At 33.4% G+C, this 13,297-nt stretch overlaps 2 protein-coding genes across 2 annotated transcripts; one reads left to right on the forward strand and one right to left on the reverse strand.

Annotated features, from left to right (window-relative positions):
* Nucleotides 1-6,298: 6,298 nt before the first annotated feature.
* LOC133682180 (uncharacterized) lies at nt 6,299-8,000 on the reverse strand. Its single transcript, XM_062105456.1, has one exon. The coding sequence runs from the start codon at nt 7,545-7,547 to the stop codon at nt 6,486-6,488; it is 1,062 nt and encodes a 353-aa protein (XP_061961440.1). The 5' UTR covers nt 7,548-8,000; the 3' UTR covers nt 6,299-6,485.
* Nucleotides 8,001-10,908: 2,908 nt separating this feature from the next.
* Nucleotides 10,909-12,980, forward strand: LOC133682767 (uncharacterized). Its single transcript, XM_062106283.1, has 2 exons — nt 10,909-12,478; nt 12,575-12,980. Exon 1 carries the CDS (start codon nt 10,998-11,000, stop codon nt 12,468-12,470), a length of 1,473 nt encoding a protein of 490 aa, XP_061962267.1. The 5' UTR covers nt 10,909-10,997; the 3' UTR covers nt 12,471-12,478; nt 12,575-12,980.
* Nucleotides 12,981-13,297: the final 317 nt, after the last annotated feature.

The following is a 13,297-nucleotide window of genomic DNA, read 5'->3' on the forward strand; positions in this document are numbered from 1 at the left end:
TTTTTTTCTTTTTAATTATTTTTTTCGTTTAGTTTAGTTTGTTAATGTTAAATTTCTTTCTATTTAATTTTTTTTACTTCTTAGAGGGTTTTTTTTCTTTTTAATTAATTTTATTCAATTAATTTAGTTTATTAATATTAAATTTTTTTCTATGTAGTTCTCGGCTAATTCCTTTAGTTTTTCTTCTTCTTCTTCTTTTGTTTTTTATACCTTTGACTATGGACTGCACAGTGCAGTCTACAGTGAAAAGGTTGATGCCTTTTTTTTTTGCTTTTTTTTCTTTTTAATTAATTTTTTTGTTTAATTTAAATTGTTAATGTTAAATTTTTTTCTATTTAGTTGTCAAACTTTCATGACACGGATTCCGGGTTAACCTGGTTTGACGAATTAGCCCGGTTAATTCTGGGTCAACCCATTAATTTGTTTTTTTCTTTTTAGTTATCAAACTTTTATGACTTGAATCTAAGGTTTGACGGGTTAACCTGATTTGAAGGGCTAACCCAGTTAATTCATTATTTTTTTTCTTTATGTTGGTTTTTTTCTTTGTTTTTTTTCTTTTTAATTAATCTATTTAATTATCATACTTTTATGACATGACCTTACAGCCAGACCCACGCCCAGTGCTATTAGGTTTGGTATTGCAACCAAACCCACTTAACTTTGGGTCATGCAAGTTTAATGTTATTATTAATATTATAGATATCACTCTTGGGTTAGGTGTTGCAACCAAATTTAAGACTCTTGGGTATAACTTTGTAGAAAGACCTAACATTTTTAGATCTTTTTTTTTTTTTGAAATGTAAAATATAATTGACCCGCGACATCGCACGAGTCATGTAACTAGTTTATGTCTATATAGTTTACGTTTGTTTTTTGAAAAAGTGTTTTTTGAAAAACTAATTTTTTAATTTTATTATGTTTATTTGTTATTGGAAAATTTATATTTTTCAAAAATGAAAAAAAATTATTGTTAAAGAAAAAATTAGATTGATTTCTAGGATTCTTTTACTTTTATTTTGGACAGAAAATACTTTCTAGAAATTATAAAAAATTTAAAATATCATATTATTTACTGATTAATTTAAATTTGGTCCTCAAATTTTTTATTGCTATATATTTTGTTTGAATTGTTTTTCAATTTTATCCCTTAAAATTTAATTTGATTTGATTTTTATATTAACTTTGGTCATTATTTTTATGATTCTTATTTACTTTTCTCTTGTATTTTTTAATTGAAATTTTTTATCTATCAAATTTAGTTATTATTCTTTTGATTGTTACTTATTTTATTTAAAATAATTTATGAAATTTTAATTATTGTTATTTTAATTTTATCATCTTTCAATTTTTTTATCTGTTATATTTGATATCTATTATTTTGATTATTATTTATTTTATTTGAGATTCACAATTCATTTTCCATAACATAACAAAACACTGGAAAATATTTTCCAATTTATTTTTCATTACACTACCAAACATCAAAAAATAATTCACTTTCCAAAAAGATCACTTTCCAAAAAAAAACTATTTTCCTACAAACAAACAGGGCCTAAATACGATATGCTTAAATCCAAAAGAGCACGCACACGTGTGTACGAGTCTTTCATACTGCCTTGTGTGGTACTGGTTAAAGATTCAAATTGTTTTTTTTCATATATATTTTAGGAATTTTTTTATATATTAATATTAAAAAATAAAAAATAATAATTTTTTTAATTAATTTTTTTTATAAAAATATCTTGTTCTTAAATATGTGTTTCATTTTTTTTTATCTTGTTCCTATTTATTTTAGTTTTTTTGTGATCTAGTTTTATAAAATAAAGTTTTAAATTATAGTGGAAAGATAAGATTCAAAAAAAAAACAATAACACAATATAAAACATAAAAAAAATAAAGGATATAATTATTTATGTATATAATTTTTTATTTATTTGATCAAATACAAGCGATAACTTTTATATTTAAAAACAAAATTCTTTAGGCTAAAAAAATGTATTGATAGTGTTTTTTTTTTATTAAAAAGATTTTTATTCAATCTGAAACTAAGTAGAAATAAAATTACCTAATGCTTTTTAATGAGTAATGACATTTTATTATAAAATTTACAATTAAAATTAGATAATATTTTGGGATCATGATTTCACCAAAAATTTAATAAATTAGAATTCCATAGAATACGACAATACGTTCATCAAAGTTAGTTATGATGATACAACTAAATTCTTTTACTTAAAATATAATTTAGTTTTGATTAATAAAATGATTAGTTTACATATTATACTTGTAATGAAATAGAAAACAAATAGTTATTTGACTCCGCTTCATTGCAGATTAAATAATTTTTTTTTCAACAAAAACAATTGAATATATAGGTTTTTTCAACGTGTTTTTTTGACATAAATAATCCTAAATATAAATTAAAAATTTTATGTATGGATCTAATTAAATAAATTGAGAACCATTATATCAATTAATAAATAAACAGCATTAACGATAATTAAAGACAACTAGAAAAACTGAAAGATGAATATAGATCTAGATGTTATGTTTAATGACTTTATTTGTTAAAATTAATTTTTAATTGATAAAATGATAATAAAAATAGGCACTCATGAAATCAATTAAATAAAACCAAAGGGAGAAAAATATCATGCAAGGTTACACATATTAGAAATATTATCTAGGAATAAATATTTTTTTATTTTTTTAAATAAATTTTTTTTATATTTAAAACATAAAAAAAATTATAAATGAATTAGAGTAATCTCTTCGAGAAGGGCAGTGGCAGTGACAGTCCAAAATGCTATTTGAAATTTTAAGTGAGAGTTGCTGGATTTCCTACTTGGTAAGTCTGCATCTTATAATTCTGTTTTTTATGGTTGGAAATAATATTTATTAGAGGGACATATACATCTCCTCTGTTAACTGAGTTTTAATATCAAAATTATAAATAATAACAACTCAAAATTAAGACAGTAACATATTAAAATTACAAAAATAACATATCAAAATAAAAACAATAATAGTTCAAGATTAAAGACAGAAACAATTTAAGTCAAAAGAGTATAAGATCAAAAAATAACTGTAATAGGTTAAAAGTCATATATTAAAATTATATAGTAATAGCTCAAAATTAAAAGAGTAACAAATCAAAATTGAGAGTATAAGTTCAAAATTAAGATAATAACAGTTTAAAATTAAAACAGTAATAGTTTGAAAACTATATTATGGAAAGTAAATTTAAAATTAAGAAGTAACTCGGTAGCGGTTTGTTATACTCAATTCTCAATGTGTGAAATCATGGAGTGCCCCATGCATATTATGCCCATTAGGCAGCTTTTAGGGCTCAGTATTACATTAGGGGCAAGGGTGGAGTAAAGAAATTTTCCTACCACAGGCTATTAAATAAATATATAATTTTTTTAAGATAAATTATTTATTTATATATATGAATTTTTAAAATTAATAGTAAAGTTTTAATTCAAATACACTACTCAAAATATTAAAAAATAAATTTGAAAGTACATAAAATTAAAGTGAAAATAAAAATAAACTCATTATTGAAGTTACATCATTCGATGTTTGTGGAATATAATTTATCTATAATCGAATCTGAATCGATACTATAACAACCCCTTAATCAGGATAAAATAACAATCTCATGTTAACTGAAAAAAAAAGTAATTAATTTTGTTCTCTCTTTCAATTCTTCCTTTCTTCACTTGATTCTTCTTTAGGTTAGTGTTTTATAAGTTGGATTTTGTTAGTTTACAAGGTTATTTTATCAGTTTTTTTTTTCTTGGATTTTTTTAATGTTTTTCCCTTACTTTTATTTATTTCTCTCTCGCCTTTTCTTTTCTTTTCTTTTCTATTCTACTTCTGCCCGGTCGACAACATATAAAAGGAAGAAAGAATTGATTTGTTTTATTTTTTAATGGCAAATAATCATTTTACTCTTAATGAGCCGTTTTGTTTTTATTTTGCGGTCTTTTTTTTTGTTAGCACTACCAAACTTTATTCATCTTAAAATTTTAACAAGATTTTATTCAATATATTTTAAGATCCCTCGTAAAATTTCAACTCAATCTGATGGTCGGATTGAAAATTGCACCAATAACATAAAACTGACCAAATTGTGATTTTTTATTAAATTTCTGAATTTCTCTAAAAATTCTGAAATTTTAAATCAAGTTAAAACATCATATCAGAAGGCTTTTCAGAATTTTTTAATAACTTAATCGAGAATTATAATTTTTTTCTATATAAAACTAATAAAAAAATATTAATAAAATATTGACCTGAAATATAACCCACCCAAACCTTCGGATTGCCTCGTCCCTTGATTGAGGGTGGACCATCAGATTGTGGTTCTACTACTGGTGCGACTGGGAGGAGTGTGGAGGGCCGATCTCTGTTAGAGAACAATATAAATCATATATTGAGACCTCACGAACAGCTTAAGCTATTAGGTTGAGATGGTTTTTTAACGATCTCTTTCTGTTCTCAAAGAAAATGTCAAGGATGTTATGTTTTATTGTTGATATAGTTGGCCTTTCTTTTGTGTGGCCATTTGAGACTGTTTTGCAGAATCCAACCAGCTTGTGTACATCAATCGACATGCATTGTAGTTGTGGATGCGGAGAGATCAGAAAAAAAAAGGCATATACAACAGTTTTTTTGGTTCAGGTTCGGTTTGGTTCGGTTTGGTTTTTTTGGTTTCAGTCTTAAAAAATCAAAACCGAACCGAACCAGTCAATTTTTTTAAAATTTTAATCAGTTTTTTTTACAGTTAGATTTTTTCAGTTATTTTATTTTATTTTCTTGATTTAATCAGTTTTTCGATTTTTGAACACTCCTATAAAACACTTCTCTTGTAGGATGCTAAATGAAGTACGGCTAAATCTACAGGATGAAAAATCTAATTTACCGATTTTTTTAATAATTTCAACAACAAGTCGGACGTGGCAGCATGGAGATGCGCAAGCAGAGAAAGCGCGAAACTTCTAGTAAATCTGGTGGGAAACAAATTTACACACCTCTCAAAGCATTTCCGCAAACATTCAAAGATTGTCGACGAGACCCAAGCTCACCAGCAGAAGTCGCATGTGCTCAATTAGCATTGAAGAAACCTGATCAAGCAAGCTCCAAAAAATGGCGGTTCGTTTTAGTACAGTTATCGGACTCCGTTTAAAAAATGATTAGAAAAAGGTTCGATTATCGAATTATTAAGTTAATTTTGCAAGTTACCGATAACTCGAACTAATTATTTTCATTACACTAACATCATTTTATTCTTTTCTTCTTAAAAAACTCTTCGATTTTGATGTACCGAGATTCGAACTAGATTTAATCGGGTTAATTAAATCATTAAAAATCTAGTGTAGTTAATTAAAAATCCGACGTGGATTAGATTCTAGATTACAGTCCTTTTGCGTCGGGTTTAACGATTATGCTCTTGAAACGCCTTATTGAGGTCGATCCCATCAAGGTCTGCGTGATCTTTGAAATTCCTGAGCAATACCTTAGTACAAGAGTGAGTTTCGTATTTATTTTGTTTTCGTTGTCTTAAAACCTAAACCCTTTTCTGGTTTAATTGTTTGGCTATGGAGAAGTACAGAAAGAAAAGCAATGGATTAATTATTCAAGGTTTGTATTCTTTTCCCCGCAATCCATTTTCTCGAGGATGAATAGTTGCTTTTCCTAGAAAACTAGGGATGATTTTTGTAGCTACTGCAAAATGTTTTCCTATTTATATATCTGTCTTTTGTTAGGATTAGGAATTTTAAGAGCCCTCTACTGAGAAATTTTGACTTTAACAGCCCTCTGGTGAGATTTTTAACTTGGTGGTATAATTTGTCAAAGGATGGAGGGTAATTCTTAGACGCCTTTGAACTCCCTTTCAAGGTGCCCATGATTTCTCTTTGGTAGCTCTGTTTTATCTAACAGCCACCAAAATCTTGACATTTTGATGACTTTTTTAATGTGCTAGAACATGATAGTTCAGGATTAGGGCATTGTATATTCTTGTTTGCTTCTTGACGCTATTTATACGAGAATTGTTTTCGTTTCCAATTTCAGCCTAAATCGTATGCTGACAATTTCAAGTGGAAGGGCCCAAGTGAATCAAGAGCCGAGGATGAATACTCCGTAAATTACTACAGTTCTTCGTGTGACAATTGAAAATGTGTAAGCATATCCTAATTTATCATGTCTGATATCTGTTCATGTGTCATGCATGTCGCTGTTCCTGCTAATGAAAGCAATCAACTCTTTGTTTGAGATACAATCCTTGTGCTTGCGTGGTAAATATCTTTTGTTTGGCGGAAGGGATCTTGACAGGGATATTCTAACCACCGCTTGTCCCAAGAAGAGTCAAACGGAAGGGAAGATCTTATAAGCATTTAGACATTCACTATTGACGTCTTATGTATACATCTACCATGGCTGCGCTTTCTAGGAAACTACTGCATACAACAAAACAGTTAAGCATCGGTCTTGGACAGAGAATCCTTGCTAGTTCGAATGTGGAACCTCCACCTAAAGAGGTAATCCTTGGACTCGCAGGATAATCTGATAACATCACAAAAAGTATTGATCACATTACTTTTTACTTTGTTGCACCATTCTATCCTCACCCAGCATGAAAACCCATTTGAAGATTCTGGCACTCTCAAATCAGAGAGATGAAATACCACCTCCCCACATATCCTCTTGCATGAGCTGCCTGCAAATCGTCCATCAGAAGTCATCAATGAGCCAAGCCAGGAACATTCTGGCTGACCCACCATTTCTTTGTAAGCAGAATTTGCTAGCCTCACTTTTTTGTTGGAATCAGTTATCACTATTGGCAAGACCTCGGACTCAACCTCTTCCTCAATTTCCTCTGGCTTCTTTGGAACTTTCACAGGTGGGATGGGGCTTGGGTCTTCATTGATGCTGGCAACGCTTATGCTTGAGCATACCGGTCGAACGGGTTGAGGTGCTATAACATTGCTGGTGCTAGGCTCCTGTAATTGCTGTAGGGGATCCCTCTCTTCGGAAGTTTCAGCCACGGTGTTCAAATCTATGACTTTGTCTCTATTTGGTTCCTGGCAACTAAGTTCAGGAGCCGCTGCTTGGTTTTCAACAACAGCAACTGTTGGACTCTGAAGAAGTGGAAGTGTTACTAGATTTGATGACACGGAAACTGAATTTTCCATGCCGCAGTTGATCCCAACCAGGTTTGGAACTGGAAGCTGAGTAATTCCATGAGCAAAACCCTGCAAGGAGAGATGTTTGGCAGAGTATGTTGCATGACTAGGAGAAGAGAGTCCCAGCAAATGGGTTCTTGGTCGTTTGATGGTAAGTGGTGATACGGCAGCTCTACCTCTCTTCCTGGTTCTGGTAGGCCTAGCCTGCATTTGTGGCCAAAGGGTCCTTAAATATGGAGGCATGGATGAACTCTCATCCATTGAACCCTCAGGCTTTGGAGCTATAGGCCTGTACCTTGACATAATTTCAGCTGTTTTTGCCGTGTTAGAGCAGGGACTCAGAGTTTTGATCATGGTTGGTAATTTCTCTTTATGCTTGACTGATTTTTACCGACGTTTACCTTGCCTTCTCTAGCGAGAGGAGCCAAGAAGCCCCGAGTGTTTTAGAAGAAAATGCTGAATGATTTTCTAATTGTTAGAGATGCAGAGAGTTTAGAGGCAGGGGAGAAATTGGTTGCAGAGAGGGATTGATGGGTTCTGGGGCAAATTTAAGTGTGGTTTTGGCCAATGAGAGAAAGGCAGCATGAAGCAAAAGAGGCAAGGAGGTTGACACTTGGAAATTGTACGGTGGGATTTGGGGCAAATTTAAGTGTGGTTTTGGCCAATGAGAGAATGAGAGAAAGGCAGCCTGAAGCAAAAGAGGCAAGGAGGTTGACACTTGGAAATTGTACGGTGGGATTTGGGTGCTAGTGGGCTCCATGCATGCATAGACATTTTGGATAACTGAGCCCCAAAGTCAGTTTTAAGACTTCTGGGTTTTCCCACTCGTACACCAATCAGAAAGCCCTTCTCGCTATAACGCGTGTGGAGTTGGCTGCCATGCGTGGATACACCGATCAGGATTGGCTTGGCCGTTTTTGTTTTTAGCATCGCTTTAACCAAAGTAGACTCTGACATGGGAGACGAGTGCACCCTCTTCCTTTTTCCTTTTTCTTTTCTGTTCGGTAATATAGGATGAGTGAAAGATCACACGTGGCTTCTGAGCACTAAAACGTGATGTTTGCCCTTGTCAGGTGTGCCTCTTTCCCTGTTAGCGTCGCAGCGGTGCCTTTGCTGTTTGCCACTTCGAGTGTGTTTGACAGTGTGGTTGCGGGTGTTTTTCAAATAGCTTTTCATGCCGAAATGCATACCAATAATATTTTTTTTATTTTTTAAAAATCATTTTTGATATCAGCACATCAAAACGATCCAAAAAGTACAAACCACACTCAATTTTAACAAAAAAAAAAAATTTCAAATTTTAAGGAAACGCAAGTACAAATGCAGTACCAAACGTTCCCTTCATCTAGCCATGGCTACTGAGGCTCAATAGGATCCAACTCCCTAGGTGAGAGGGATTTTAGAAACGAGAGAGTGATGGCAAGGTGCATTCCCTTCCACATGAGAAATTCACATGAAAATATATAGGGTGTCTGTAGCTGCGTGGAAGTGATGAAAAAGATACAACAACAATAATGAGTTTCTTTGATTAATAAACTGCAGTAAGTCTGCATAAAAATTGAAGGGTTGGGTGTTTTTTTTTCGTATGATAATGAGGATACAAATTTAAAGAATAATCGGAGGATTTGCTCCCTTGTGTTTTTAAAATCTTCATCAATAAAAGCATTCTTTACCCTACGCATATCATACAGGCAACACCACTGGTCAAGACACCTGGTAATAGCAAAGGTTTTTATATTAAAAATAAAATAAAAAATATATATTATTTTAATATATTTATAAATAAAAAAACAATTTATCAAAATATAAAAACGAAAACAAGCCTTATGGCTTTCATTGGTTAATAGTTTATGACTAGAATAAACTATAGAATTATACAGAAAAATACAGCTTTCCTTTTGCACTAGCTTCGATGTACGTGAGGCATCAATTAGGCATATTGGGTGATAGATATTGTGATAATTATTAATTTTTAAAGTATTTTTTTTTGTTTAAAAATATATTAAAATAATATTTTTTTATTTTTTATAATTTATTTTTTATACTAATTAAAATGATATAAAAAAATACAAAATTATTCAAAGAAAAAAAAACTTAGTTTTTAAAAAGCACGTTCTCATAAAACAAAAACTTCTACCTGCATGTAGGATGGGAGAATTAAGAACTCCAGAATGGACAGAAGGCTCGTAATTCTTTCCGGAGACCAGAAGCACGGTATCCTGTTGCGGTGGTGATGGCGAAATGCTTGATGTTGTGGTGCTTCCTGGATAGCTTTAAGTGATAAATGGGCCCTTAATTAACGCCAAACTAAAACCAAAATCTGGAAGGAAGATTTAGCCCATTTTCATGTATATTCCGAGGATAGCCTTGACACGTAAGAGCCAAGAATTTTAGTTAGGGGGCCAAATTAAGGAAACAATTTTAGAGAAGGCTGGAATTTAAAATCTTCTAATTTTAAGGTTAAGAGTATGAATTTATAGAAGAGTACCGGAAAAAACAAATAATTGCAGGGCGGGGCCCTTGCTTTCCGCCCCACTTGTTTGTGGAGGAATGAATATGATACAACAAACATGGCACACACAGGCTATGCAAATAAAAAGAGAAGATGCATTTGAGGGTCCAGTTGCTGTGGTTAATTGTATGACTTGTTCTGTTCTCGTCTTGGGTTCGATTTTGTATGTGCATGCCTGTCACCCCTGCGGTGCCTTACCTGCTCCTGGGCTTGCAGGATGTCCAGCGGGCTGTGGGGAATAGTCGTGGTGCGCGCAAGCTGGCCAGGACACCTCACGTAAAAAAAAAAAAAAAAAAGCTAACGTGGGCCAGTTCAGTCGGGACCAAGATTCTCGAGTGGTCACCAGTTTTACTCACAATAGTTAAACTAGGTCCCTCCCATCTGCTTGATACGAGAAATTTAGGGATTCAAGATTTCATTCGAGCCGAGTTTTTTACAAGACATCGACTTTATTAAACTTACTTGGTTTTGCCGAGTTTTTAATAATTTAATTAAACTCGGGCTAAATTTAATAAATTAGCATAATTAAAAAAATATAAAACATTGTTGGTTTAATGAAACTAAAAGTTAATCTATTAACTCCATAATCTAGATACTCATGAGGTATGATCACTATGATTTTACTCATAATTAAGACACTTGATGCAAAAATTGAGTTGATTCAAAGTTTGAGTCCCATGTTAATTATATTAACTTGAATTAATTTAATTTTTTTAAATAACTCAAAACAAAGGTGTTTTTAAAAAAATTAAAATTTTTCATCAATAAGTAATCCATCAAGCCAGACCAGTTTCAAGGCCATGATTTTACTCTTCCGGACTAAGCAAAGACTATTAATATAATAATGCTAAGCATAGTTGTAAAACCTATATTAATTTAATTTAGGATATGAATTAGCTTAAGTAAAAAAATATTTTAAAAAAAATAGATTGAAAGGTTAAAACTCAACTCTCAATTTATTGATTTTAAAATAAATAATTAAAATAATATTATTTTATTTTTTTTAAAAAATAAAAATTAAAACATTAATCTGAAATAACCCGGACCAGCTTAAATAAAATAAAATAAAGGTTTTGGCCCTACATGAATAAGAAAACCGACCCACTGACATTTGGAATCAACGAAGACGACATGACATGACTCGCGAGGGCAGTGCCGTTATTTACTAGGACTACAAGGATCATTAAGGAATTAAGAAAGAACCAACATCTCCTTTCTCAGCAAGTTATTTGGTATAAGACTGCTACAATGGCAGTCTTCCAAATCGCCTTTCCTCTCCTCTTCAAATTTCCATGGAAAACAACATCGCCACCAAACAGGCAAATCTGCCTTCAAATTACGTGACTCTGGCTCAGCTCCAAGAACGGTGGATAAAAGAACAGCAGAGGAAACAAAAGGAGAAAGAACAGCAAGAGGAACACGACCACAAGAAGCTTCACAACGAAGTAGCAGAGCCAGGGCACCTGTCACCTTTAGTGTCTGTGTCTGTGTCTCCTCCATCAATTCAAAGAAATTCCAACCGGAAATATCATCGCTGGAATTTAGTTGGCACAAATGTCGAGGAATCGAAGGCTGTGTCGGTTGCTGTTCTTGAAGAAAACGTGGATGAGAAGAGAGAAGAAATGAAAACGAAGAAGAGGAGCAAATGGAATGAGAGGAAGGAGAAGAAGAAAGGAGAAGCTAGGGCACAAGAGGAGGAGGGGGAGGTGACGGGGAATTTAATTGGCACAAATGTCGAGGAATCGAAGGCTGTGTGGGTAGCTGTTCTTGAAGAAAATGTGAATGACAAGAGAGAAGAAATGAAAACGAAGAAGAAGAGCAAGGGGAATGGAAGGAAGGAGAAGAAGAAAAGAGAAGGCAGGGCACAAGAGGAGGAGGGGGAGGGGGAGGGGGAGGGGGAGGTGAGGAGGAATTTAATTGGCACAAATGTCGAGGAATCGAAGGCTGTGGGGGTTGCTGTTCTTGAAGAAAATGTGAATGACAAGAGAGAAGAAATGAAAACGAAGAAGAAGAGCAAGGGGAATGGAAGGAAGGAGAAGAAGAAAGGAGAAGGCAAGGCACAAGAGGAGGAGGGGGAGGGGGAGGTGAGGAGGAATTTAATTGGCACAAATGTCGAGGAATCGAAGGCTTTGTCGGTTGCTGTTCTTGAAGAAAATGTGAATGATAAGAGAGAAGAAATGAAAACGAAGAAGAAGAGCAGGGGGAATGGAAGGAAGGAGAAGAAGAAAGGAGAGGCCAAGGCAAAAGAGGAGGAGGGGGGGTTGACGGGAAGCGGGGCGCAAGCGCTGCTAGTGAAAAGTGAGAAGAATAATGTTGGATGTGAGCGAAAGAGGGAAATGCGGGTGGAGTACAGGGCAAAGGCTGAAAAAGCGGCGGAGGAGAATAATCAGACGGTGGAGATTGAGAAAGAAATCGGGGATCTTTCAGTTGAGAGAGAGAGTGAAAAATCAAAGACGCCAAATAAGGTTATTAATGGTAGAATTAGTAATAGAGAGTCTAAAGATTACAATGGCTATGCTAATAGAGGTCATTGGAATTACAGAGGTTATGATGATGGTGGTTATCGTGGTAATGGGCAGTATAGGGGAGGTTATGGTAGGTTTAATGGAGAAAATGGGCGGTATGCAGGAGGGCATGGGAGTGGACATGGAGAGTGGAAGGAGAGACATAATGCTAAGGTTTGGATGAAGAAAGAAGAGGTTGGTGATGGTGGTGATATGGCTAGGAATCAAAGCTCGAGTGTTTCTTCGAAGGAATTGGAGTAATTGGATTGGTAATGACTCCCTTCCCTGTTGTTAATTGGCCTGCAAAGTTTTTATTTTGTTTTTGTTTGCTTATATTGCATTTGCTTTGTTTTGTTGGGATGTAGAGATCGTGAATGTTTGAGAGTTGGCTATCGTTAAGCTAGTTGATTGCTGGGTTTGGGAATTGGTCTTATACGGGGCAGTGGAAACATTGAAGCTGTGATGCTGTAGAGCCTGTAGTGAAGGAATGGCATATCGGATACTTTATTATAAAGGTCGAATTGTGTGAAAATTATATGGAACAATGAGGGGTAGTTTGATAAAAAATATTAAGGGATATGATGTTTTGAAGATATAGATAGTTTACTTTGTCTTAGGAATGATTATATATCTGACTTGTTTAAGGTTCTAAGTGCTTTTCTGAGTTCCTCGTCGCAGAAAATATTGTCTGTGACAAAGGGATAAATCATAAACATGTTTCACTTTAGTATTATTAACATTTTCCAACAATAGAATTTGTGCTTTCTGATACACTGTGCAATAGAATGTGGTATGTGACTTTGTCTTGTGTCTTGTCTAATTCGAGGGGCTTTTCTGAGATCCTTGATATTTAAAAAGTTCTCTTTGGTGAATAGATAGATCGTGAACATGTTTTACTTCGATGAATTATAACAGTTTCCAACGAAAATCGAATTTGTTCTTGCCTCATAATGAGCAATGGTTTACTTAGAAACAAATCATACAAACACACGTGGTGTTTACTCATTTCATTCCCATTCAATCATTTAATCTTGATACAAACTCTTGCTGCATGCACTTGTGTGGAGTGTTGGTATGATTTCTTTGCA

This window comes from Populus nigra, chromosome 2 (genome assembly GCF_951802175.1).
Source record: "Populus nigra chromosome 2, ddPopNigr1.1, whole genome shotgun sequence".
Lineage (NCBI taxonomy): Eukaryota > Viridiplantae > Streptophyta > Magnoliopsida > Malpighiales > Salicaceae > Populus > Populus nigra.

Bases quoted from the DNA above. Each gene is read 5' to 3' on its own strand.
- LOC133682180 (XM_062105456.1), bottom strand. From the start codon at position 7,547: ATGATCAAAACTCTGAGTCCCTGCTCTAACACGGCAAAAACAGCTGAA.
- LOC133682767 (XM_062106283.1), top strand. From the start codon at position 10,998: ATGGAAAACAACATCGCCACCAAACAGGCAAATCTGCCTTCAAATTAC.